The following is a 25,625-nucleotide window of genomic DNA, read 5'->3' as shown; positions in this document are numbered from 1 at the left end:
CTCATAATTTTCAAAATAATGACGGAATGGGATAATCTATTTCTCATGCCAAAAGTGAAAAGCAAGGTACGGTGCTATGCATAATGACGATTGACCATAGTCGAGGATGTTGGATTAAAGACAAACATAAAACACATACTCAAATAATTATAGTTTTTATTTTAAAATGTAATTTATAAAAACTGCAATCAATCTCCTGCTTACTATAATTGATAATTTAAAAAGCAAAAAGCAATTGAAAATTTGAAACAATGACTATCAACCCAAAACAGGAAATGATATAAACAAAGCAGAGAAAATAAGGCACTAATAATGGAAGGAAACAAAGTGAATGTTAGTGTAATCTGTGTTGGTCCACATCACACTAGTGGCTATTAAGATTAATTAATGCCACGATTGAATTCATCATGAGCTTCTTAACATTATCTAATAGAAGTACCTCATTTCTTTAGAACTGATACAATTTGAAGATATATCAAAACCAGACCACTCTATAAATAAAATACTAAATAAACCAGAGCAAGCCAACAGCAAATTGAGTAAAAGTGCTCCTGATTAATACAAACATTAATTTTGGTGCATGTTTGGATGATAGTTGAGATTGACAAAATTACAGTGATTCACTGTGATTTTTCAATTTCACAGCTCATCCAAACATGCACTTAAAACTCGACTATTTTATAATTTTATATCATTAGTTTCTATCCTTGGCGAGTCTTTGACTAAATATTTACTTACACAGGGGGTACATTTCTTTATCTACTCACCATGTTCGGGTCCTTCCATTCTAAGTGATCATCTTAGTGTAGTCTAATTGGAAGTGATTCGCAGTAGTTTTATATCAGCTTGTTTGTACGACTGCATGTACAGGAGGAGATTCATTGGCTTGAGTGAATCAGTTAGGTCCTCCATATTAAGGTTAGCCTTGTCCCCGAGTGAAAGAAAATAATTGAATGTTTCAATATTCCGAATAACACATGCAATATAAGCCACTGGTGCTTCCTTTGGTTGGCCATTCCAACCATTACTAACTGATTTGTATATACCATCAGATCTATCAGTGGCACCTTTACAATAATGTTCACCATTTTCATGTTTACTGTTTGGAGAGAGGCCTTTGCAACTCGAATCCATATTCTTTCGGTTCAAAAGAATCGCAAGTAAACGAACAAGATGTGGTAGGCAAACTGGATCATATATTACATCTGCACCCAAACTGAAATAATAATAATATAATAAGAATGCCATCTGTATAAATTTTAAAGAACAGTGTAAGAAGTGTTCACAAAAAAAGAACAGTGTAAGAAATACTGCTATGTTCTAGTGATTATGCAACAATTTAAAGTTCAATTCTCACACAACATCTGGCATGATATCTTGTAGTTGAGTTTCTGATGCAGATTCCCATGGCAGAAACAAGCATTTTACCTGAGATATGTGAACAAAAGGACAAGATAAACAAGGACAAGGACACATACAATTCAGATTATCTTTTCCAATATACAGAATGTGAACAAAAGGACAAGATAAACAGTCAAAAAGATAAAAGCTTATCTACCATGAAAAAATCAACAATTATAGTGGGAACTACACACTAGAGTGTAAACTAAGGAAAGAATGTAAAAAGGGTTGAGGTAAAAGGATGGAGTAAGCACATCAATGCTCTGCATAAAGACCGAGTACATGACTCAAGAACTAAAACATTGGATATAATTATTTACAATTATTTAGCAAAATGCTAAGTATGATACACAAAATATGAGAGATGAATGCTGGAAGCATTGCATTTTATGTATATAATAACACAAAATCCAAAACAGCGTGTATCTTTTTCATATAAGCACAAGATAAGACTCACCGAGCCTGTATCTTCATTTCTTTGTATGCCAGTTTCCACATTCAGGTTGTTCAACTCCAAATTAAACTTCATGTTTGCTAAAGTTGACAGGTCACCATCACTTAGTATCACCTGTTGAAAGACAATAGCACAAAACCTTGTTTACAAAATTTAAAACAATATATAAAAAATCAAGTGCACTTTTCACTAGTACAATTCTCACTCTTCTAAGGCATAATAAAGCAGACTTAGTTTAAGAGCATAAATGCCTTTGTGTTTGAAATGTTTCACACACACGAGTCGTCAAGTATTGTTTGTTATACCTTAGAAGCTTTGACATGGGCTAGACATAATCCAACTAAGCCAACTCCTGAGCCAATCTGTTTCAAATTGTAGGTAAGTGCAACGTGGTATAACAAGAACAGCTGAAAGCCTGTTTTAGTGTATCAAATGAAACAAAAAATATTTATAAACAGACATGAAAATTTCAACAATAGCAACTTCCAAAAGACATAACTTACCTCAAAGCACAATTTATTAGAAAATAATTCTGGATGAGAAAGTATTAACTCGGACAGAAACAGACTTGATGGCCATATTGAGCATCTGCATAACCAAACAAAAACCAACTTTCAGAAGGTAATGTGAGCTTTACAAGTATAGCTACACACACATGGCATTTTGCATATTTAGGCAATGAATTCATTCAATATAAGATGTATTCCTCAGAAGCTAGAGTACAGATTTTTATTTAGTCTAGTTACCGCTGGATGCATGTTCCCACTCAAAACACCATTCAAACAGGATTTAAAGATAGAAACAATCACAACGTACTGTACTATACACAAACAAACAAGCGCTACATGGGGAAAGTTCAAACTACCCTGATACTAAACAAATTGACAATTGGCAGCACTATGACAACCATGAAATTGGCATAATTATGATACTAAACTACCCTGATACTAAACAAATTGACAATTGGCATAATTCATACTAAATGACAAGTTTTGAAAATATTAAATATGAGCGTACCCAGTATCACCTTCGAGCATGTTAATAGAACACTGCAATGGAAAAGTCAGCACCCTTGAATGCGGACATGTTTGTAGTTCAGAACAACCTTGCAATTCCATTTACCAACAAAAGGTAAGCTAGACGAAATAAAGTTAAACTCCCTCTACTCCAAATCTTTGGTAGTTTTAGCATTTTACTTTTGTCTCAAAACAAATTCTTTTTGCATTGAAAAATGAGAATTTGTATAATAAACTACAAAAACAAACACGGGCACCTGATACTGACATGTCGACACTAGTAAAAAATTTGAAAAATGAATTGATTGAATCTAATCACATGTGTCGGTGTCGTGCCGGTGGCAAACACCGAACACACCTTCCATCAGAAGTGTCGGTGCTAAAGAGAAAATAAAACAACAATTGATAAATTTAAGGGTACTTTGATACAAATGTACATCAATTAAATGAGTTCTTAATTATGTGTGTAAAAACCTTAAACTAGCAATGATATGGAATTGAGGGAGTAATAACGAATAGAGAAACATCATATAATATTATAATCACATGAACAATGATTTACCATCAGGAAAAAGAAAAGAAATTCTTTTGCAGATTCTTGAATCTCTTTTGCCTAAACTATCATCCTATTAAAAGAAAAAAGAAAAATCTCAAAACTAAAACCAACCATCTTCAGCTAGAAAAAAAAAAGGAGGGATAAAGAAAGTAGATATAAAATAAACCTTAATTGATGTAATGTACTGAGCATAGAGTTCATAAAATTGGTCCAAGACACAGCCACGATCGCACTCAACTTGAGTGATAAGCTTCTTAAGAAAATTCTTCAAGTAAGGTGCATAAAAATCACCCTGCATTAAGCATAGCATTAACTGAAAAACTCTGACAAAATCAATCATATGGAAAATTAAGAGCACGGAGAATAGAATTGAAATTTACATGTGTGGAAAGGCAATGATCCAAGATGAATTGTTGAACTTGCTCTGTAATTGAACCTCCGCCACAAGCCCTAATTTGAAATTACCATAAACTAAGCTTAGTTTTTGTTTGGTTTAGTTAAAAGTGAGTGCATAGTTGAATGATAAATTTGAGTGTAATAATTAATAAAACCAACATTTTGAGTGAAAAGCTACAAATTCTAGTTTCAACTTATAATCACTTATAATTAAGAACACTAAACATATTAAAATCAATTATTCATAATCATTTTTTGGCTCTGCTAACATTGAATTGAAAATGCAGTGAAATCTTAACGAAGTAGAAAGAGTACATGGCATGGGAGATTAAGCATTCGGAAGGTTCCATTGCTAGTAAAGCAGAGAGAAGATAGCGGCAACAAGGGAGAGAGGGATCCAGTGCTTGCTCCGTCGCCATGCTTCAAAACTCGCCGCGATTTTGGTTCGATCCTCAACGTTAGTTAGTTGATGTTTTCTCTCGGGATTGGTTATTATACATAAGCTATCCTTATGCACCATGCATAAGTTACTTAGTGCATCCCCCAAATTACTAGCACACCCCCAAATTTCTCATGCACCCCTCAAGTTACTTGTGCACCCCCAAATTTCTCATGCACCCCCAAAATTTCTCGCACACCCCCAAAATTTCTCGCACACCCCCAATATGACTTTTGCCCCCCAATTTTATTTTTTTGGTCCCCTCCACATTTCTAGCCTAAACCATTTTGTTGTGGGAATGGTTTCAGAGATATGCACTCCAAAACCATTAAGTGTATAAGATGGTTTTAGAGTACAACCATATAATTAGAATACAAACAATAATTGTGATTTGAAACCATTTAACCAACATAATGGTTTCCAGAATTTTTAAAACCATATAAACACACATAAAACCATTTTACAATACAAATGGTTTCAGTGTATAACTATCTGAAACCATTTAACCAACATAATGGTTTCCAGAATTTTTAAAACCATAAAAACACACATAAAACCATTTTACAATACAAATGGTTTCAGTGTATAACTATCTGAAACCATTTAACCAGCATAATGGTTTCCAGAATTTTTGAAACCATAAAAACACACATAAAACCATTTTACAATACAAATGGTTTTAGTGTATAACTATCTGAAACCATTTAACTGGTTTTAAATAATTATTATAATTGTACCAAAAAAAAACAATTATGATTCTAATTATAGGTTGTACTTCAAAACCATCTTATGCACTTAATGGTTTTGGAGTGTATATTTTTGAAACCATTCCCACAGCAAAATGGTTTAGGCTTGAAATATGGGGGGTTAAAAAAAAATTGGGCGCACAAGTCATCTGGGGGTGCGTGAAAAATTTTGGGGGGTGCGCTAGAAATTTGGGGGTGCACGAGAAATTGGGGGTGCATGAGAAATTTGGGGGGTGCACGAGAAATTTGGGGGTGCGCGAGTAATTTGGGGGGTACGTGAGAAATTTGGGGGGTGTGAGATTATGTGTGAGTGTGTGAATTGAGATTGGCTAGGATTATTACATGTGGATGCTCAATCTAATGGATGTTATTGACTTATGTACCATGCATAAGGATTACACTTATGTATAATAACTTCTCTCTTTTCTCTCCCAGTGAATTTTTATACTTAATATTCCAATTTTGCCTTTGCAGATTCAGAGTAAATTTCGGTTTTTAGAAACCGAAATTTATTTTCAAGGCAAAAAAAACTTTGATTTCTATAAACCGGAGTTTTTTCAAGGGCAAAATTGGAATTTCAGAAGATAAAAGACATTACTGCAGATTGGGCTTATGTAGTTTGAATATCATACGGGCCTCTATCATGTTACAATTAATTATAGGGAATTGCTCTTCGCCACCCCTCCAAATTGCTTAGAACCCTCCCAAATTCCAAAGTTGTTCATAATAGTACCTATCGAGACAAATATACGGTAGGAATGCATATATAAGACAAATATACCTTGTTCTCTACATAGGATTGTAGTATACATAAGAAATAAGAAATGTGAATGTTCATTAGTTGCGTGTTATTTTTTATGAGTAAAGAATAGAAACTTCTTTTTGTGTGTGGAAAACACATTAACCAAGAGGTATTCTTGCCTATGCACAAGAGTTAAGACACATATTTAGGCATACATACATAGATTTACAAAATTAAAAGAAAAATAAAATAGTCACATCAATTAACATTACTTTAATCAAATTTTCTTTAATTTTTTACCTTTATTGTGAGTGTGCCTAAGATAATATTATTTGGGTTAATGTCCATATTAGAATTTCCCCATTAGCCATATGGATAAAAAAATTAGAAGATCATATTGTTGTTGATTGTTTGAACCAGAATGAGAAGAATCTTGTTGCTAAGACGACAAGAAATTCAGTATTTTAGTCTATCGGATTCTATTTTCAGGTAAGATGTCACCAAATTTTATCTCCCTAGGTACTTTTAGGGCAATTTTCAAACTTTGAGGGGTATGAGCAATGAGAGGGGTGAATAGCAATCGTCTTAATATTAATCAATACATCCTATAATTAACAATTATGAGGGCGTTTGTTATAGCTTATTTTAGAAGAAAAAAAATCATTTTTCTTATAAAAATAATCACTTTTAAATGTTTTGCATATGTTTATTACAAATTTTTAAAATAGTCAGAATCTACAAATAATTAGAAAATAGCTAAAAATGAGAAGTTGCTAAGAGTAGCTTCTTAAATAATATATTTTTTTAGAGGAGAGAAAAAATAAATATTAAAAGCTGAAACTTATTTTGAAATAAAAAAATCACTTTTGCATGTTGTATCCAAACAAATTAAAGATTATTTTAGTGATTCTTAATTACTATAATAAACAAACACATAATAAATTCTAATTTTCTATAAAATCTCTAAAAACTAATCTCTAAATTATTTTACATCAAAATCACTATTTTTTTTAATACGTAACAAACGGACCCTATATCTCCGCATTTAACTTATGATCATAAAATATCAAACGCACTTTTGATCCCCTATTTTTTAATATAAATATTTGAAAAGGATTAATTAAACGTATTTTTTATCCCCTATTTTTAATAAAATAAAGTTTTGACCCTTATTTTAAAAATCGCTTTTTTTGTCTCCCAATTTAACTTTTTTTTTTTTCGAATTTTCGTCTCATCTCATTTTTGAGTTCTGTTAAAGCACTTTGCATGCATAGAACCAAAATTGAAAAAACAAATTAGATCATAAACCATACAATCGGAAATGGGTAAGATATCCAGTCCTCATCGTCAAACCTCCATCGTGTGAAAACTTTCCTCTCCATCCACATCCATGCTAAAAACTTTCCTATATATCTTCGGAACCCTATAAGGGGTAGTTCTCAAGGGGATCCTATTTAGAGGTATAAATTGCATCCCATTGGATGCATCAGGGTTCGAACTTTGATCTCTATATATTATATATGCAACGTTTCAACCAACTATTTTTTTTTTATTACTAAACTCATAAGAACAAGCATCCCTAGATAGGTGAATATATGATTATACTATTTAAATTTGGAAAACGAGTTGAGAATATAAGGTTAACTTAAAAAAGCAGAGAATAAGCTTATTTTTCTTTTTGAACCCTTTCATTTCCATTCCTTGGGCAATTACTCATCAGGTTGTATCGCAAAAATGTTTTCGTTCACACCTTAATTTATAGTAATGAATTCAAAAGAGGGGTGAGAATTAGAAAATTGAAAATTATAGGTATGACCAGAGACATGATGAAAATGAAAGAAACATATAAGTAGAAATTATAAAATGAATGCAAACATTACTACTTGCATCAGAAAGTTGAGCTTGTTACAAGTCAATATCAAAATTAATTATAGGATATATAATTAGAGATAGTACTATGAACAAGCTTAGAAAAAATAGAAAGAGGAAATAAAATGAATATACAAAAAAAGTTAGAGTCAGTTTAATGTCCATGTCACAAGACTAAAGAATGTTCACATTACATACATAATGTGTGTATATAAATGAGCAAGCTCACTTCATAATCCCATCATCACAAAAAACATAAATCAAATCAATCTTATGAAAATGGCTTCATCATTTTGTTACCAAAGTTTCTTAACACTCTTTGTTTTATTATTTTGTGTCTACATGCCCATAGGAACCATGTGTTTCACAATGAAATTGTTCTCAAGAGTAGACATTGATCCAATACTCTTTCCTAAAAACATTTCTGAAGAAGAAAAACACAATAGAATACTCCAACTCTCCAAAATCCACGCCCTTAATTATCTTGAGCCCAACACCAATATTACAATAACATCAAAAACTTTTCAACCAAATATTAGAATATCTTTTGGTAGCTTGCATATTGTTGAAATGATTGTTGGCATAAAACCAAGATTATATCCAACTTTCATGTTGCTAGACACTGGTTCTGATGACACGTGGCTTCAATGTGAAGGATGCCAACCTAATTGTTTTCCTATCATATATGGAAATTACAAGTATCATGATTCTAAAACCATTAAGGGTGTTTCATGTGATGATCCACTTTGTGTCCCTAAAAGATGTTCCCCAACAGGTAATAAGTGTGTTTATTCCATAGAATATGAAGGGGGTGCCAGTAGTAAAGGCTTAGTTTTATCCGAAACTTTCACTTTTCCTAATCCTAATGATAAAAAAAAACCCTTTTGTTTTCAATGGAGTGGTTTTTGGTTGTGGTCTTATAAACAAAAATATTATATTTGGTAAGAATAAAGAAAACAACATAGGAGGAATATTTGGATTAGGGACGGGGCCGAGATCTTTTCTTAGTCAATTGTCGGCCGAAACTAAGGAGGGTGTATTGGATTGAGATTTCATGGGATTTTAAAAGACTTTTTTATGACAAAAAAATCTTGAGGTATTCAATCAAGACTTTTACAAAAGTTAAATAAATCTTGTGGTATTCAATTAAGACAAACATGATTTTTTTTTCAGGGCAATAAAATCCGTTGGTATTCAATTGAGATTTGGTACTACTTTTAAAATGTCTACTGGTATTCAAAAGTCTACCGATTTTGATGGATTCTTCTATGAAATGGATTTTGAGAGACTTTTTAGTTGAAAATACACTTGATAGTCTTTTTCAACAATCTCACCAAAAGCCTTGAGACTTTTTTGAAATCTCCAAGACTTTTTATTTTCATCATCACTGTATCAAATTTTTTTTTCTTTATTTTTTCATAGTTCATCATCACTGCACTCCTTTTTCTTTTCTTTGTTCACTTGTTCAAGAATCTCACCAAAAGACTTGAGACTTTTTCAAACTATCCAAGATTTTTTACTTTCATCATCATTATATCAGTTCTTCTTCTTCTTCTTCTTCTTCTTCTTCTTCTTCTTCTTCTTCTTCTTCTTCTTCTTCTTCTTCTTCTTCTTCTTCTTCTTCTTCTTCTTCTTCTTCTTCTTCTTCTATCAAATATGTTTTTTTGCAAAAAAATATTTTAACAAATTCTACATCTTTTTTACAAACTTTTGATTCAATACAACTTTTTACGGCAATTTTTTTTTCGTTACCTTCATCTGCTTCTTTTCCCATCAATGGTGATAATGGTTTTTATTTGTGATTAGAAACATATACGTGAAAAAAATGTAAGGCTTTTTTTTTGTTTAAAAATTTGGATTCCCAAAAAAATATAATTTCTTTTGGTGACGATGCTAAAATAAAAGGAAACTTCAAAACAACACAACTTTTGACTAAAAATGGCAACGTCAAATTGACAAGATATTATGTTGTTTGCACTGGAATTAGTTTGTCGGGGACAAAGCTCGCTATAGACCCGAAACTATTTGAACTAAAATCGGGTAATGCTGGTGGTGGATTTGTCTTTGACTCAGGAAGTGATGTTACATTTTTAGTTGAGGGTGCTTTTAAAGTGTTGGTAAAAAATGTGATTGATTATTTTGAAAAAAATTACAAGTTGCATCCTTTTAAAGGACATAAAACAGGTTTTGAACTTTGCTATCATAATGTTCCAAACAATGTTGTGAAACCTTGGCTTGTGTACCATTTTAAAGGAGGTGCTGATTTTAAGGTAGATTCTAACAACTTGTTTTTGAGTATTGAAAAGAAGAAATTATTATGCTTGAGTGTTGTGATTTTGAAGGATGCAAAAGTGCCAAATATATTGGGAGCTCGTCACCAATCTGACCATGATATCCTCTTTGATGTTCAAAAGAATGAAGTTTCTTTTTCCCCAATGCCACATACCTGTACTTAGTGACAACTAGTACTACTATAGTGTGTGATGAATTAGTATATGAAGCAATAATAATAATGTTTACAATAATTACTTTAAATTATGAATTAATAAAAGTGTGATTGGCTCATTTCCTTTTAATTTGTTTTTCATTTCTTTTATTAATGGATGAGAAAACAATTTTAAGAGTTTCTACTTTCTAGGTTATTTGTGATTTATATCTTCATGCAGCGACATTCTTAGAATTTTATAACAATAAGCTCGTAAGACTAGTTCAATTGAAAATATTAATATTGTTAGATCGAATATCTTCATTTTTCATTTTAGCAAGAACTTGATTACGATTTGAAGCTATAATCTGCTATTGCTTTCATTACACCAATACATGATAAAGAATAAAATCAATGAGTTAAAAAATTAACAAAAAAACTTATTTAGATCTTGAGCTTGAGAAGGAATGGCATTTTGTCTGAGAAAGGAGGGTCGGAGTATTTTCCGGTGAGAATTTGTGATGCAGCATATTGATTTGCAGTTTCAGTGTAATGAATTCCATCCCAGTTTATATACTCAGAACTATCATTACAACCTTTTGCTGTAACTGTTGTTCCATTCAAAATCTTTGTGTTCCCACAAGTAACTCTACTGTCATAGTTCAATGGTGGACCTCCATATCCACAACATGCCATAATAGGTTGTTCAAACCCTGCAAAACATATATGGTACGCCACATTTGCAATAGTTAGCATCGGTTAAATACAAAATGTTTAAATGCAGTTTTGGTATCTCGTTTTTGTTTCATTTATAAATTTGGTCCCTCGATTTTCAAAATGTGTAACATTTTTCTCCTTGTATTATGCATCTGGTGATGAATTTTTTACGATTTCACAAGTGAGATACATATGTGACAACAAAATTGATGACATGACATGACATGAAAATGAGTTATTAAGTGACGGCGCCATGTTATCATCTGAGTTGTCATATAAAGTGAGTCATTTTAGAAACTGATGGGCTAAATAGTGAATTCAGAAATAGAGGACTAAAACCGTGACAAAATAGAGAGGGACCAAAATTGCATTTAGGTCAGATAAATATAATGTACTAGATATACTAACCGTATCTAGAATAGTTTGCAATGAGGTTTGATTTTATGGTGAAGATATCAACATATGTGACATTTGAATCTGGATATTGACCCTGCAATTTACTACACAAAGAATGAAGCTGTAGATTGAAGGTTTTAGCAGCTTGGTTGTGTGCACTAACACATCCTTGTTCATCAAGCTTTGATGGATCAGTTCCAAATTTGGCAACATTCTGTGGTAAGCATCCAAGAGGACCTGTATTGTGTATCCAGAAATGTCTTGCTCCCTCATCATATAGTCTCTATCAAACATAAAACAAAGTTAGATTTTTTTGATGACAAAGTGATGAATTCAATGGAATAAATTATATGAAATGATTTGATACCAACCTTAATTCCAGTTTCAAATTCTAAAAGAATTGTTGGAATTGAAGCAAGTACTTGGTCTAATGTTTTTGAATAAAATGCACCAGCAAGATCATTCTGGCCAATGTCAAACATGTACAATCCCTTCTCGAAAATATCTTCGCTTGGGACATACTTATCGAATTTCCTACCTGAAAATGCATGAATGAATGTGATTTGAATCTAACATAGTTGTCCTGCTGAAGCAGTAAAAAAAATTGTGTGCATTCTAAAACACTGGCTTAATTTAGCAATCAAGATTTTAAGTTACAGTCTTATAGAAATCAAAAAACTTGATGTCACAACCGCAATCGTGGCCACAAATAGTTTTAAAAAAACAAATTAATCGGTAGTAGATACCTTTTGCTGCAAGCAATTCAAGAGCGCGAGCTTTGAACCGGAGGAACTGAGAAACCTGTATCCCAAAGGAGAAAGGACAGATGGATGATGCAGTGGCTGGAAGGATAGTTGAACCTGCTGCTGCAAAGTTGCAACCTTTCTTAAAATTTGGCAAACCCAATGAATCCAAATATGCATTTAGGAATGGCAAATCCAATGCATCCACTGCAAACAAGAACACATAGAGTTACCTATCATCATTAGGAAAATGAAAAAAACAAAGAAAAAATCGAAACATTTTATTTATGGAGATTGTTTTATTATTACTAAGAAAATCAACGATGAGACGGCCATCTGAGTATCTTCCTGATGGTGGATGAAAGTAAGTTTGACCATTTGGTGGGTAAAGGCTTTCAAAACCGGCGGTAACAAGGGTACCGGTATCAGAATTTGAGTCGCCGAAGTTAAAAACTGCTGGAAAATCTAAGTGAATGATGGATTTGGAAGAAGGTAATAAGAATATGGTAATGATAGTTAGAATTATGCAAGGGCTACAATTGTTGTCGGTAGCCATGGATATTTGATTATTAGTTACTTCAAGGATCATGTGTTTTAAGACTTCTTGTATAGTTTGCTTGTGTTTGAAACATAGAGATGTTGGACAGTTAGTTACACATAATTTTCTATCTGGTGTGTCAAACTTGTAGTGGAAGTAACTCATTGGTATTTGGTATTACGTATATTCAATCAACAACATTATTGAAAAGGACAACCTCATTGAGATAGTCTTATATTTCTTGTCACGAGACTCAATTTTAAAATCTAATATAGAAAGAACCAATTTAGTGTATATAAAAATTAAGCCATTATGTTTGGCCTGGCGGTGAGGGGTTTGGGTAGTATGTAATAAGTCTTGGGTTCGATTCACAGCTCACTGTAAACAAAGAAAAAATAATAAGTAATTTGATGACAGAATTGATACCCGAACCAGATTAGGCGGTCCGGTTGGCCGGATATTGGTGGTGAAAAAAAAATAATAAGTATTTTTTTTTTGAACAAGCATAATAAATAAGTAATTTTTAAAAGGCTAAAGTGCACTTTTGGCCCTTTAACTTTCATAATATCACTTTTGGCCTCTTAACTTTCACAAACTTGCAATTTTAGCCTCTAACTTTAGCCCATTTTGTAAAAAGGATGATCCCTACTAATTTTGACCAAGTCAACGCACATGTGACAAATGACTCACATACCACATCAGCATGTCTTACCACGTGGACAATGACAGACATACCACATCAGCATAACTATTGTCACATATGCTGACATGACATGTGAGTCATTGTCCATGTGGCAAGACATGCTGACGTGACATGTCAGTCATTTTCACATGTGCATTGACTTGATCAGAAGGCTAAAATCGTAAGTTTGTGAAAGTTAGAGGTCAAAAGTGCTATTATAAAAGTATTTTTGAAAGTTAAGAGATCAAAATCACAAATTTGTGAAAATTAGGAAGGCAAAAGTGCAATTTTGTCTTTTTAAACATGAAATCACAAATTAAAATTTTTCAACTTTATGCAAATTATATTAATGATTACAATACTCATGATCAAGTATATATGGAACATACATTGAAAGATTTGATAAAGTTTTTGCCTCTTGTGTCCCGGGTTATTCATACTTAATACATGATATGCAGGGGCTCCTTCAAGCCCTTTTATACCGATTCCAAATGTATTTTGAAATCTTCAAGGAATCTCTAGATCAGGAAACTTTTGAATATTTGGACCATGTACTAAGATGTGCACACCTTATAGTTTTAGTCGGGTCATCCAAAGTGTTTGGTGACAATGTGTCTGAGTACTTCATGGTGTTGTTTAGCAACTTTCCACTCCATCCATTCAACGACACCATAGAAAAGGTGTGCAAGTAATGTTGTTTGTTTTTATATTCTATTCTTATCATCTCAATTAAAATTAAGTTTTTTTTTGTAGGAGGAAAATGATAGGTTTCTTGCTCGGGTTTAGTAATCTAGAGTTCAGTCTCAATAATTGTTTCCATTAAAATCAAACTCAGAGAGAGTTTATTAATCACCTGATCTCAATAATATGATATACACTCTATTTTTTTTTATATAAGAAAAATAAGTTTTTGTGGACCTAAATAAAAATAGTAAGTTTTTGTTAAAAGTTTATGGAAATGTTTGAAGTGAACGCATTAAAAATTAAAATATTTCGCTTTTCGAAAAAATTATTAAATTATTTCTTTAAATAAAATACTTAAAAAGTATTACGGGGATAAGACTACTTTTTATAATAGTGGTTAATCTATAATATAGAGGCGAAAATAGGGATGACCCGCGACCCACCTCCAATACTTTTAAAAATGCGGGTGTATATATATATTTGGGCGTAAAATTACAGGTGTACACCGTACACTATACATATAATTAAAATAATTATGCCATTTTTTGAACAACAAAAAATAATAATTATGTCATCTAAGAGTTAAAGGTTGTAGTTTTACTCCTGCGAGCTTCAATTTTGCATTTTAAACATTTTCTTAGTCCACTAAAGTAAAGTAAAGACAATATTTTAGAAAAAATTGCTTTTATACGTTATCATCAACGTCACTTATTTTTATGCAGGTGTGCAAAAAGAAGAAAGAAAAAGAAAAAATACAAAAGAATTGATGAAAACAAATAAGAGACGAAAGATAAACTAACAGGGTATTGCAAAATTTTATGTAATTATTTAAATATATCGAATTATTTGATAAATTTTAGATAAAAGAGTTTCATGAATATAAAATAAAAATGACAAGGGATCAACTTTAATAGTACATAAAAATATATATAATATTTATTATCACATGGAATACATGATTTAAACAATCATATTTAATAGTACATAGAAAAAATAAGAGAGAAATTATTCTTTACAAGATACAGTATGATTGATATACAATGGTTGATGTTATTTGTTATTGAAATGCATGACTAAAGTCATATCTAACTAATGAGAATGAGAGAAATCAAAAAATTGAGTGTAAATTATGTAATTTTCAATTTATTTTTAATTTAATATTAATAATATATTAATTATATTTTTTTATTTTCTTTAATTAATATTCACAAGACTTAAATTTCTAAATTAAAAACAAAATTCTCAATTAGATTAAGTTCAAAATTAAATTACGAATATATATGTTAACGTTTTAGCTATAATTTGAACAATATTTGACATTTTTTTTCTTCTCATCTCATACCAAAGATACTTTCCTTAAGAATTAGATGGATAAACTTTTTATCCACATAATTGATAATCTCAGTTTACATTTTAATTCTTTTTTTTTGTATTAGTTTACATTTTAATTCTACCTATACAAAATTGTTGGCGCAACAAGAATCACTCACACACACACTGAATCAGAATATTAGCCTCTAACTTTCATAATATCATTTTTGGCCTCTTAACTTTCACAAACTTGCAATTTTAGCCTCTAACTTTAGCCCATTTTGTAAAAAGGATGATCCCCACTAATTTTGACCAAGTCAACGCACATGTGACAAATAACTCATATACCACATCAGCATGTCTTACCACGTGGATAATGATGGACATGCCACGTTAGCATAACTATTGCCACATATGCTGACATGACATGTGAGTCATTGTCCGTGTGGCAAGACATGCTGACGTAGCATGTTAGTCATTTTCACATGTGCATTGACTTGATCAGAAGGCTAAAATCGTAAGTTTGTGAAAGTTATGGGTCAAAAGTGCTATTATAAAAGTATTTTTGAAAGTTAAGAGATCAAAATCACAAATTTGTGAAAGTTAGGAAGGCAAAAGTGCAATTTGGTCTTTTTAAAAATATGAAATCTGTTTTGTCAAAAAAAAATATGAAATCTGTCAATTAAGAGTCTGTTTGGATTAGCTTATTTTTTAGTTTATGCAAACAGCTTATGCAATATAAATTAGGTTTTCTGTTATTTTATAAGTTCACACCAGTGAAAATTGTATTTTTGTAAGCTATTTTATCTGACAAACTTATAATAATATATAAAATCAGATAAATTATTTGCATAAGCTCAAAAATAAGTTAATTCAAACATGCTCTAAATCTTTAAAAAAAGCCAGAATACTAATAGTAAGGAATAAGGATTGTTACTTAGGAAATCAACAATGAGACGACCATCACATGCCCTTCCAGAAGGAGTTTTGAAGTAGTTCTGTCCATAAGGTAGGACAAGCTGAAACCCCAATCCAACTGAAAGTTCACCTGTGTCCGAATTTGAATCACCCAAGTTGAATACTGCTGGAAAATTAAACTCAACCGAATTTGCCACTGCCAAACATATAGAAAATAACACAACAATATGAATAATAATAACCATATTATTCTTGGAATTACCCATCATGGCACGTTGTTTGAATTTAATTTTTTAAATCAACTAAGTGGTTGATACGTATCAACTTACTATGATTGGTAAATATTTATAGTATACTATAAATGAATATGAAGGCCCAATTGGTTGCTTCAAATGGTTAACGTGAAGTTCCAAAGAAAGAAAAGAAAAAATATTTTTAAATACAAGAAAGAACTTGCTTTGAGATGGTGGAAAAGTAACTGAAAGACAAAAGGAAAATGTTACTTCTTGTTTTGAAATAATAATGAATAGAAATGTTACTTGTTGGCCTAATTTTTTTTGTTAACCGTCCGGTTCTTAGGAGAAGAGATCTATTAATCTGGAGTTCGATCGTAAAATAAATAAAGTATAATCAAGAAAAATCGAACTCAAATTTTCTGAACGATCAATTTTTTGGAGAAACACATAACCACCTGAGCCCAATTATTTGGTTTACTTGTTGGTCAAATTTTGGACTACTTTAAGACAACCTTACAAAGTAAATGTCTCGCACCCTTGCCTTCAAATTTTCAAATTAAATCTTGCAACTTAATACTAAAAAGAAGTGCAAAAATTTTGGGCTAACATCCCTTCAAAGAAAAGCAACGAATCTCTTCCAAAGGGTTCTAATATTTCACTTACTTGCAAGTTTAAACTTGTATTAATATTCTTATAGCATGCTATAAGATTAATCAATCACTTCCCCTCATTAACACACCGTTTCACACCTATTCACAATTTACTTATTTTCAATTTCAGGATAAGAATTCAGCAAATGGATCAAAGAGAATTGAATCTTGAACATGTGGGCATATGCTATAAGCTCTATAATTTCATCATGAAAACATTGGTTGCACAAACATTGAAGACAGTGACTTTAGGGACATCTTCAAATAGTTCAATAAGCTCAACTGGGGGGGTGCCAACTTCTACTAGAGCAGACAAAATGGTTCGGCTTGTGACACCTTGTGGAGGTGTAAATAGCAATGAGCTTCAAACAAATCAAAGTTTCTTCAATGGTGGTAATTGTCTTTCTCCTCAAACAGAACATGTTGAAGAAAAGAATAATCTATTATTCAGGAACGTTGTTGATGAATATTTGCATCATCAAGCTTCGAAGAAAATGGTTACCATAGATGATGAGACGAGATCATTTTAACAAATATTACGAAGCCACTATCCCGAAAATCAATTTCGATGAATCAAGAAAAAAACTGAAGCCTCTTCAAATCAATTGTAAAAGTTAGTTATAAATTATAATCTCAATATTTATAACTAACTTTTACAATTGATTTGAAGACACCTCATATTTACAGTTGTGTTGTAATTTTCGTGACATAACAAAATTATTATGCTGCGACCAAAGTCAGTGTGTGTTGTGTAAACTTGGTGGTTCTGTACAAACTTGGTAGTGGGTTCTACACTTCTAAAAAAACAAACAAATAAATTGTTGGTGCAAAATTAAGGATTTAACGATGTATTTTTATTGAATACTGTTCATTTTGATGACTCTAAATAACATATCAAATTATTTTGGATTTTTATAAAAATTTAAACTGAATGATCTATATATAATATAAACTTTCAATTCAATAGTAAATTTTAGCCTAAATTTTATAAAATTTGTATTCGTTAAAACATTATTGAGCAGTGTATTGTTGTTTATGTTAGTGGCACATACATACGAGATATTCTTCTATGGTCAAGAGACCAAGAATATCTCATTTAGTCACTCACACCAGAAAAAATAGATGTAGAAAAAATAATAATTAATAATATATATTTTTAAAATTATATTATTTATTGTGTGTTGAGTGTCTGACCAAATGTGATATTTTTACTCTCTTGACCATATAAAAATATCTCTAACCCCTTAAAATTGTTGATATAATAAAAGAGAGAAAATAAATTTACATTTTTCAATTATAAATTGAATAGGGTATTTTATAAGGGAAAAATAAAATAAAACATGTAAAAGTTAAAAAGAATGTCAACAATTATACTAGTAGAACTTTTGTCAAAAAAAACTATACTAGTAGAACTATGTACAGAGTAGAGTAGTAAACAAATTGCTATAAATAGAAACTTTTGTTAGTACAATTAATACAAGGCGCTGGCTAGCATGCACAAGCCTCCTAGGTCTCCCACCATGTACAAGGCACCTCATGCATTGGATTAAACGTAGTACATGATATTATGGTGTACTGTCAGCACTATATCATTATTCTTGTTAAACGTAGTACATGATATTATATTTGTTTATAAACACTTCATTTATTTTATCAACTATAAGTTATCTGTCATCACTCATCAGCTATAAGTTATCAGCTAGCTTATCAGTCATTCGTTATTTTTACCGAATAAAGCGATGTTATTTTAATAAAGACTCAGCTATTATTTTCCTCGTGGTAAAATTAGTTTTTTTTTTACTAATATGTTATTTTCCCTTATTACTTTTATAAATTAGTTTGTTTATTGGTCTTACCAAACAGTCTCATAAAAACTCTTCCCCCGAAAACTAAAAAGTTATAAAAAAAAATGCCGATTAAAAAAAAGTAAAAAAAATATTAAAAAAATAATAATATAGTACTGACAGTACACCATAATATCATGTATTACTTTTAATCCAATGCATAAGGAGCCTTGTGCATGGTGGGAGACCTACCAGCCTTGTGCATGCTAGCCGGCGCCTTAATACAAATATAGTAAGTAAACGTGAACAAGTTGATTGAATTATTGAAAAACGTGACAAAAGCATGATAAGTTTTGATTGGGTGTTTCTGTCGAAAAGATAAAGTTTTGATTGGGTATCTCTAAAAGGTTTAAGGTCAATGGTTGTTGGATCTGGTTCCTTGCTTCAATTTGGTATTACTACTACTACTCAATTCTGCACTAAAACATTTCCTTCTTCCTTAATCTTTTCTACTAGTAGTACTTCCTCACATAGATCACTAGTGTCACTTTCTGTCCCTAAAAACATGTCTCATCAGTCTCAACTTTTGAGCTTGAGTTCTACCAATGGTTCTTCTTCCTTGGCGGTTCCCATCTTTCATAATTATCATCAGATTGATGAAAAAGTTGTACAAGATATTGTTTATGATGCTCTTGTTTTTGCTACTCTCAATGGTCTCCTTGTTGGTGATAAATCTGTTGAGGTCAATCCACTCCTGCTTTTTACTTTCTTTTTTTTCTTAGTACATACAATTACAATCTTCTCCACCACCTTAGGTGGTCCCGGCAGCCACTTCACGATCTTCTCCACCCCTCACTAGTGGAGTTTTTGCCTTCCGTGGGAATCGAACCATGTACCCTTGGATTCAAGTACATGTTCAATCCATTTTCACTACCCTTTTTTGTAACAGCTCAGGGTATATGGTTCGATTATCACGAAAGGCAAAAACTTCACTAGTGATGGGGTGGAGAAGATCGTGACGTGGCAGTGCCGGGACCACCTAAGGTGGTGGGGCCTGGGCCGTTACATTTCATTTAGTTGGAGCGCGAAAAAAAAAAAAGAATTGGTGGGACCATTATTGTTATTGAATGACTTAGCTCGAGATATGTTTGGTATCACGGTGGTTATGTCAAAATCATGGTGGATCAATGTGATTCTGACATTCCAACCGTCGTACCAAACGTAAAGAAAGAAGCACATATTGATTGAATTAAAAAATGAAGTTATGAAAAATTTGAAAATATCTAAAAAGTGATTAAAAATGCTGGAATTATAGTATGATACTATAAATTTTGTTGATATTTTGAATTGCATTGTGTGTGTGAGTAATGAGTGTGAATATTTATGAAATTATAGAGATCAGGAAGAGTTCCTGGTATAGGGTTGGTGCATCTCCCATTTTCCTTATTACCTCCTCCATTACCTCAAACTCATTGGAAGCAAGCTTGTGATTTGGCACCTTTATTCAATGAACTTGTTGATCGTGTCAGTTTGGATGGAAACTTTCTCCAACAATCCCTCTCCAGGTAATATAGTACTCGCTCTGGTCACTATTATAAGCAAAAAAATTCACATTTTATGTTTATTGGAAAACTGGTGTATGTAACGTATAATATAGGTCAGATACATCAGTTTTTCAATGAATTTAAAAAGTGTTTTTTTACATATAATAGCGACCGGAGAAAGTAATTCCAATATATTTTGTAATTGATTACCTTTTATTAAGTGTGTGTTTGGTTCTACATCGACGCAAACTGATTCTGAATGAATTGATTTTATAAAACTGATTCTAGCTAAAAATGACTTGAAAGTTAAATGATCTATGATTGGATACATTTTGTGTTAAAGTGGAATGAACATTAAATTTAAGGCTAAAATGAATTGCATAAGTCAAAAGCTACAAATTCTAGCTTCAAGTAAAATCAATTCTACTAAAAACATCCAAACATGTCAAAATCAATTGTACACATTTAGAATCAATATTTTTGAGTCTTTGACCCCTCCAACATATATTAACACTTAAAAAGATAATTTAGATTTAGTTTGTTTATGCTTTAATTGGACATAATTTGTATATGTTCATCTCAATGCAGAACTAAGAAAGCAGATGAATTTACCTCTAGACTTTTAGATATTCATTCCAAAATGCTTGAGATTAACAAAAAAGAGGTAACTGTGTATTGAATGTCACAACTCATGTTATTATCTTTTTTTTCTTTAGATTGAGTCAAAGGGATTTACTGATTTATTTTTCTTGCCATGACTTTAATAGGAAATACGGTTGGGATTATTTCGTTCAGATTACATGCTTGATGAAAAGACTAAATCACTTTTGCAAATTGAGATGAACACTATTTCCACTTCATTTTCTGGTGTTGGTTGTGTTATGACTGAACTTCACAGGTGAGTGTTGCTGTAATAAATTACACATGCTATGCTGGCTTCTTTAATTTATAATCTCTTAATTATAATCACTTAATAGTGTTTTTTAAGTTCATTGTTTCATTGCAGCTATGAGTTTATTCTTGTTAAGTGTCTGAATTCTCATTGTTGATACCTATGAAGCACAAACGTGGACACCGGACACCACACTGACACGTCGACACCAATAATAATTTGATAAAATAACACAATCCAATGTAATCATAAGTGTCGGTGTCCGACACTGACACGTATCCGACACTGGACACGCCTAATCTAAGGAGTGTCCGTGTTTCATAGGTTGATACGACTGTACTATGAATAGGTACACAGTTATACTAATTGGTAATTTTCCAGGAACATACTTTCTCATTATGGAAAATTGCTTGGACTAGATTCCAAAAGGGTTCCTGTCAATACGGCTGACAGTCAGTATGCGGAGGCGTTGGCTAAAGCTTGGAGTGAATATAATAACCCTAGGTAAGTCTTGGGGAAAATTTTCTTTTTCACTTTCTTTTGCTGCTGCTTTTTGTCTTAAGCTATATTTTTCGATGGATTCATACAGGGCTGTGATTATCGTTGTGGTTCAGGATGAAGAACGGAACATGTATGACCAGCATTTTGTTTCTGCAATTCTAAGAGAAAGATATCCTTGTATAATTAGGAGTATCAAATGTGATATCCAAGGATTTAGAGTTATTGTTGTATGAAAAGATACTATTATTCTGTCTCGTTAATCCAGCTCAGTTGGTAGCTGCAGAGACATTTTACGGAGTTCGAACTCTGGATTTTCCACTTCTCCACACTTAAAGTGTGTGAGTCGAGTCATCGGCTACTTGATAAAAAAAAAGACTACTATTATTTTTATACCTTGGCACATATTTGTGTTGTTAGAGTTATTATCCTCAACTTTATGACACGCATCATATTACAACCATACGGAAAACGTTGGCAGAAATTGATCAAGAAGGAGAAATTCTGCCAGATGGAACACTATCTGTGTATGTAGCCTTTGCCCTGACTGCCTATATGTTATAAATTTTGTTGTATAATTACATTTTCTATCTGACAGTATAGAAATATAATTTCATGGCACTTGCAGGAATGGACAGGCAATTGCAATCGTTTACTTCCGCGCTGGCTATACACCAGTTGACTATCCTTCGGAATCAGTGAGTGACTTGAATTCAGTTTTTTTTCTGTTAATAGGAACTGTGTTTTTCCATCACAGACGTGTTTTCATTTGACTTAACTCCTTCTACATTTAGCTTTTTTCCTTAAAACTAACAAAAATTTATGTAATTAGTACTATGTTTCATGCTGAAGCTGCATTATCTTTTTTGATGGTCCATCTACCCTTACAATGAGTTCTTTATGGTTTGTTCAAATATATAGGAATGGAGAGCTAGGTTACTGATAGAACAATCTTCTGCTATCAAATGCCCTAACATATCTTATCATTTGGTTGGCACCAAGAAGATTCAACAGGAACTTGCAAAACCCGGTGTTCTTGAGAGGTATGTTCTAATTAATATTCTTCAAAATCTTCAGTGCTTATTTCATCCTTTGTGCTTTAGAAGTAGTAGATCAATTCATAGATACTTGACTTGACATCTCTTCCCTAAATCCTTGAGTAAAAACTGTAAGCAGGTTCTTTGAAAACAAAGAGGATATTGCGAAACTGCGTAAATCCTTTGCAGGGTTATGGAGTTTGGAGGACTCGGATATTGTTAAACAAGCAATTGAGAAGCCAGAGCTATTTGTGATGAAGCCGCAAAGAGAAGGAGGAGGTATTTTACCTCTCTGACTTTGTTGAAAATATATAGAGGGGGGAAGTTATCTAATAAGGCACTTACTTTTCAGGAAACAATATTTACGGCGATGATCTTAGGGAGAGTCTTCTAAAATTACAGAAAGTAGGTTCTCAAGAAGACGCCGCTTACATACTTATGCAGAGGATATTTCCAGCTAATACAGCGGCAATTTTGATGCGTAATGGTTTCTTGCATAAAGATCATGTCATTTCAGAATTTGGAATATTCAGTACTTATTTAAGGTAACATTGCTTAGCTACATGTTCATCACATTTTTGTGCTTGAATTCGCATAACAGTTGACATCGATATATGGACTGGAATTTGCAGGAATAAGGATAAGGTTATTGTGAATAATGAAAGTGGCTATATGGTGCGTACGAAACCATCATTATCTGATGAAGGTGGAGTTTTACCTGGTTATGGAGTAATAGATAGTGTATACCTCACTTGAGGAAGCCAACTCATTGAATTATGAGGGTACTGCAAAACACATCTCAAGACTCCTGTTTTTGCTTGTTTGTCTCGAAAAAAAAAAGGGAAAGAAGAGAGGAAACTACGTTGTTTCTTTTGCTTTCTCACATGGCATGTTTGTAATCCGTCGCTTCTACTCAAAGAAACAGCGACCTGTTTGATTTTAAGTGTTTACCAATAAAAGCTTGATGAACAGTTTGCTCATCTGATGTAAAGACTTTTAAGTTCTAATCTTAGCATTTTGTGTGTGCTGCAAGTAGCTTGTTCAATAAAACTTTATTATTAAAGAAAAAAAGGATAGAAATTTTGGTTATCAGATATTTTACTTGGACTCCAGAAAAAGCCTCATGCCAACTGGTTTTTCGCCCCCGTGCTACAAGTCCCACATGCTAGTTTTGAGGAGAACGGTAAGGAAACGATGTTAAGTATGGTAATGGAGTTTTGCAGGATGAACAAACATCTCCATGATTGAAACAAAGAGAGGCTCAAAGGGATTGGAGTATGATAACTGATAAAAATTGAGGTAGGTTTCTTTAAAGCAGCAAAACACTATTGATTTCGAAGGCCTAGCAGAGACACTTACAATCAAGTGTCTTCACAAGTTACTTCTTGAGCCTGATCTTTCCCTGCATTTTCACAAGTTTACATCTCCACATTGCTTCTTTTCTGCTTCCTTTTCCTAGTTTTCAATTTTCATTACTAAACTTAGTTGAAATGTCTAAATTGCACTTTAATATCTTTATGCTCTTGGTCTATAAAAAAGAAGAAATTTAATTTATACGCAGCGTCAGTGTAAAGTTATTTTACACATGCATCTAATAATATACCGATACATCATGTATGGTATTTAAAAACACATAATCTGTGACATTCATTAAATGATGTGGCAACGCATCATTGAATGTATGTGTAAAAAATCTTTACACTGACAGTGCACAACTATTAAACTAAAAAAGAAGTGGATATTTATACAAAAATTGCAGTTTGGACTCGAACACGAAGGCAAACACATCATTTCACTAAAATGGCACAACAACCACTAAGTTATTGGGAATCGAACTCCGATTTTCTCAATAATCTAGTCTAAGGGAACGCTGATTAGCCACTTGAGTCAAATATTCAAATAAAAAATTTCTAGGCGGATGTTTTTATGAAACCGGTTATATCCGGTTCAAACGGGTTGATTGAGTTAATGACTAGTGGTTTATTCGGCCTGACTGAACCGGATCAGGTAACCATTTTAAAACATTGGGTTGAATATCTTCCACGAGGGAGGTTGTGTGGCAAGAAGGTAATAGGGGTGCAAAGAGTAAACAAACATGAATGAATGGATGTCCGGATACAATGAATCTGCCCTCAAATTGTTGAATACCTAATGCAAGTTTTAAATCTGTCCGGATACAATGAATCTGCCCCCAAACCTTATAAATTTTTTTACTAAAAATAAATGATATTCATTCATTCAAATTGATAAAGTATATCGATATAATACAAATTCAAATTCGCTAAAAATAAAAAGAATCCAACGAATAATTCTACATCCGATTAATAATTTTATGGATTTAATTGATATGCACCGACGGTGTAAAATAATTTTACACAGTCAACCAATACCAACCATGTTTTCCGCCACATCACCCCACTTCACCCCACTTTCTTGACATGACATGGCAAAATGATGGTTATTTATTGGACGATCGTGTAAAACTATTTTACACCGTCAGTGCATATCAATTAAACTCTAATTTTATTATTAATAGGTTTCACAAATATATATTTAAAAAAGAAAATGTTACTCCTTCTAGTCCCTTATACAAGAAAAGTTTTGTATTTTTAAATTCATGAAATGATTTATGTATTTAGTCCATTTCATGAATCAAAAAAATAAATTTTTTGAGGGAGTAATATGTGTCTTAAGGGAGGACACAAGTTAAGAATATAAATGTATCAATGCTCTTTTGCAAATTATACATTATACTTCTTCTTTCTTTTTTTTTTTCACCACCAGTTTTATCTGGTTCGGGGGTCAGTTCTGACATCAAGTGGTTCCAGCCCTCTCCTGATCGCAGTTGCGGGGGATCGAACCGCAGCCCTCCCTACCAAGTGAAAATTTTTAATTTTAAATACTTTAACAAGTAACTCTATGATTTTAATGAAGAGAGTGAAGAGAGCAGA

At 32.3% G+C, this 25,625-nt stretch overlaps 3 protein-coding genes across 5 annotated transcripts; 1 reads left to right on the top strand and 2 right to left on the bottom strand.

Moving 5' to 3' along the window:
- Positions 1–401: 401 nt before the first annotated feature.
- On the bottom strand, positions 402–4,294 carry LOC123890883 (protein-lysine N-methyltransferase EEF2KMT). Of its 2 annotated transcripts, none has more exons than XM_045940611.1 (10): positions 4,139–4,294; positions 3,808–3,877; positions 3,594–3,719; positions 3,434–3,497; positions 2,873–2,960; positions 2,359–2,443; positions 2,161–2,217; positions 1,859–1,969; positions 1,358–1,428; positions 402–1,216 (listed from the first exon to the last, which is right to left on the bottom strand). In XM_045940611.1, the coding sequence occupies exons 1-10, from the start codon at positions 4,240–4,242 to the stop codon at positions 811–813; spliced, it is 1,182 nt and encodes a 393-aa protein (XP_045796567.1). In that variant the 5' UTR covers positions 4,243–4,294; the 3' UTR covers positions 402–810. The 2 variants fall into 2 exon arrangements, with proteins under 2 accessions (XP_045796567.1, XP_045796568.1); XM_045940612.1 differs by having other exon boundaries at positions 3,808–3,880; positions 4,142–4,294.
- Positions 4,295–10,318: 6,024 nt separating this feature from the next.
- Positions 10,319–16,348, bottom strand: LOC123890881 (GDSL esterase/lipase At1g54790-like). Of its 2 annotated transcripts, XM_045940610.1 has the most exons (6): positions 16,053–16,348; positions 12,210–12,476; positions 11,904–12,107; positions 11,529–11,695; positions 11,170–11,440; positions 10,319–10,757 (listed from the first exon to the last, which is right to left on the bottom strand). In XM_045940610.1, the coding sequence occupies exons 1-6, from the start codon at positions 16,300–16,302 to the stop codon at positions 10,489–10,491; spliced, it is 1,428 nt and encodes a 475-aa protein (XP_045796566.1). In that variant the 5' UTR covers positions 16,303–16,348; the 3' UTR covers positions 10,319–10,488. The 2 variants fall into 2 exon arrangements, with proteins under 2 accessions (XP_045796566.1, XP_045796564.1); XM_045940608.1 differs by lacking the exon at positions 12,210–12,476.
- A 2,654-nt stretch (positions 16,349–19,002) lies between these two features.
- Positions 19,003–23,770, top strand: LOC123890880 (glutathione synthetase, chloroplastic-like). The gene is made up of 12 exons (XM_045940607.1): positions 19,003–19,445; positions 20,099–20,268; positions 20,836–20,911; positions 21,015–21,145; positions 21,521–21,643; positions 21,729–21,809; positions 22,084–22,164; positions 22,266–22,335; positions 22,559–22,680; positions 22,814–22,953; positions 23,027–23,219; positions 23,307–23,770. The coding sequence occupies exons 1-12, from the start codon at positions 19,122–19,124 to the stop codon at positions 23,428–23,430; spliced, it is 1,635 nt and encodes a 544-aa protein (XP_045796563.1). The 5' UTR covers positions 19,003–19,121; the 3' UTR covers positions 23,431–23,770.
- The last annotated feature ends 1,855 nt before the right edge of the window (positions 23,771–25,625 follow it).

This window comes from Trifolium pratense, linkage group LG6 (assembly GCF_020283565.1).
Source record: "Trifolium pratense cultivar HEN17-A07 linkage group LG6, ARS_RC_1.1, whole genome shotgun sequence".
Classification (NCBI taxonomy): Eukaryota; Viridiplantae; Streptophyta; class Magnoliopsida; order Fabales; family Fabaceae; genus Trifolium; species Trifolium pratense.
This window is presented reverse-complemented; position numbering and strand designations above follow the sequence as displayed.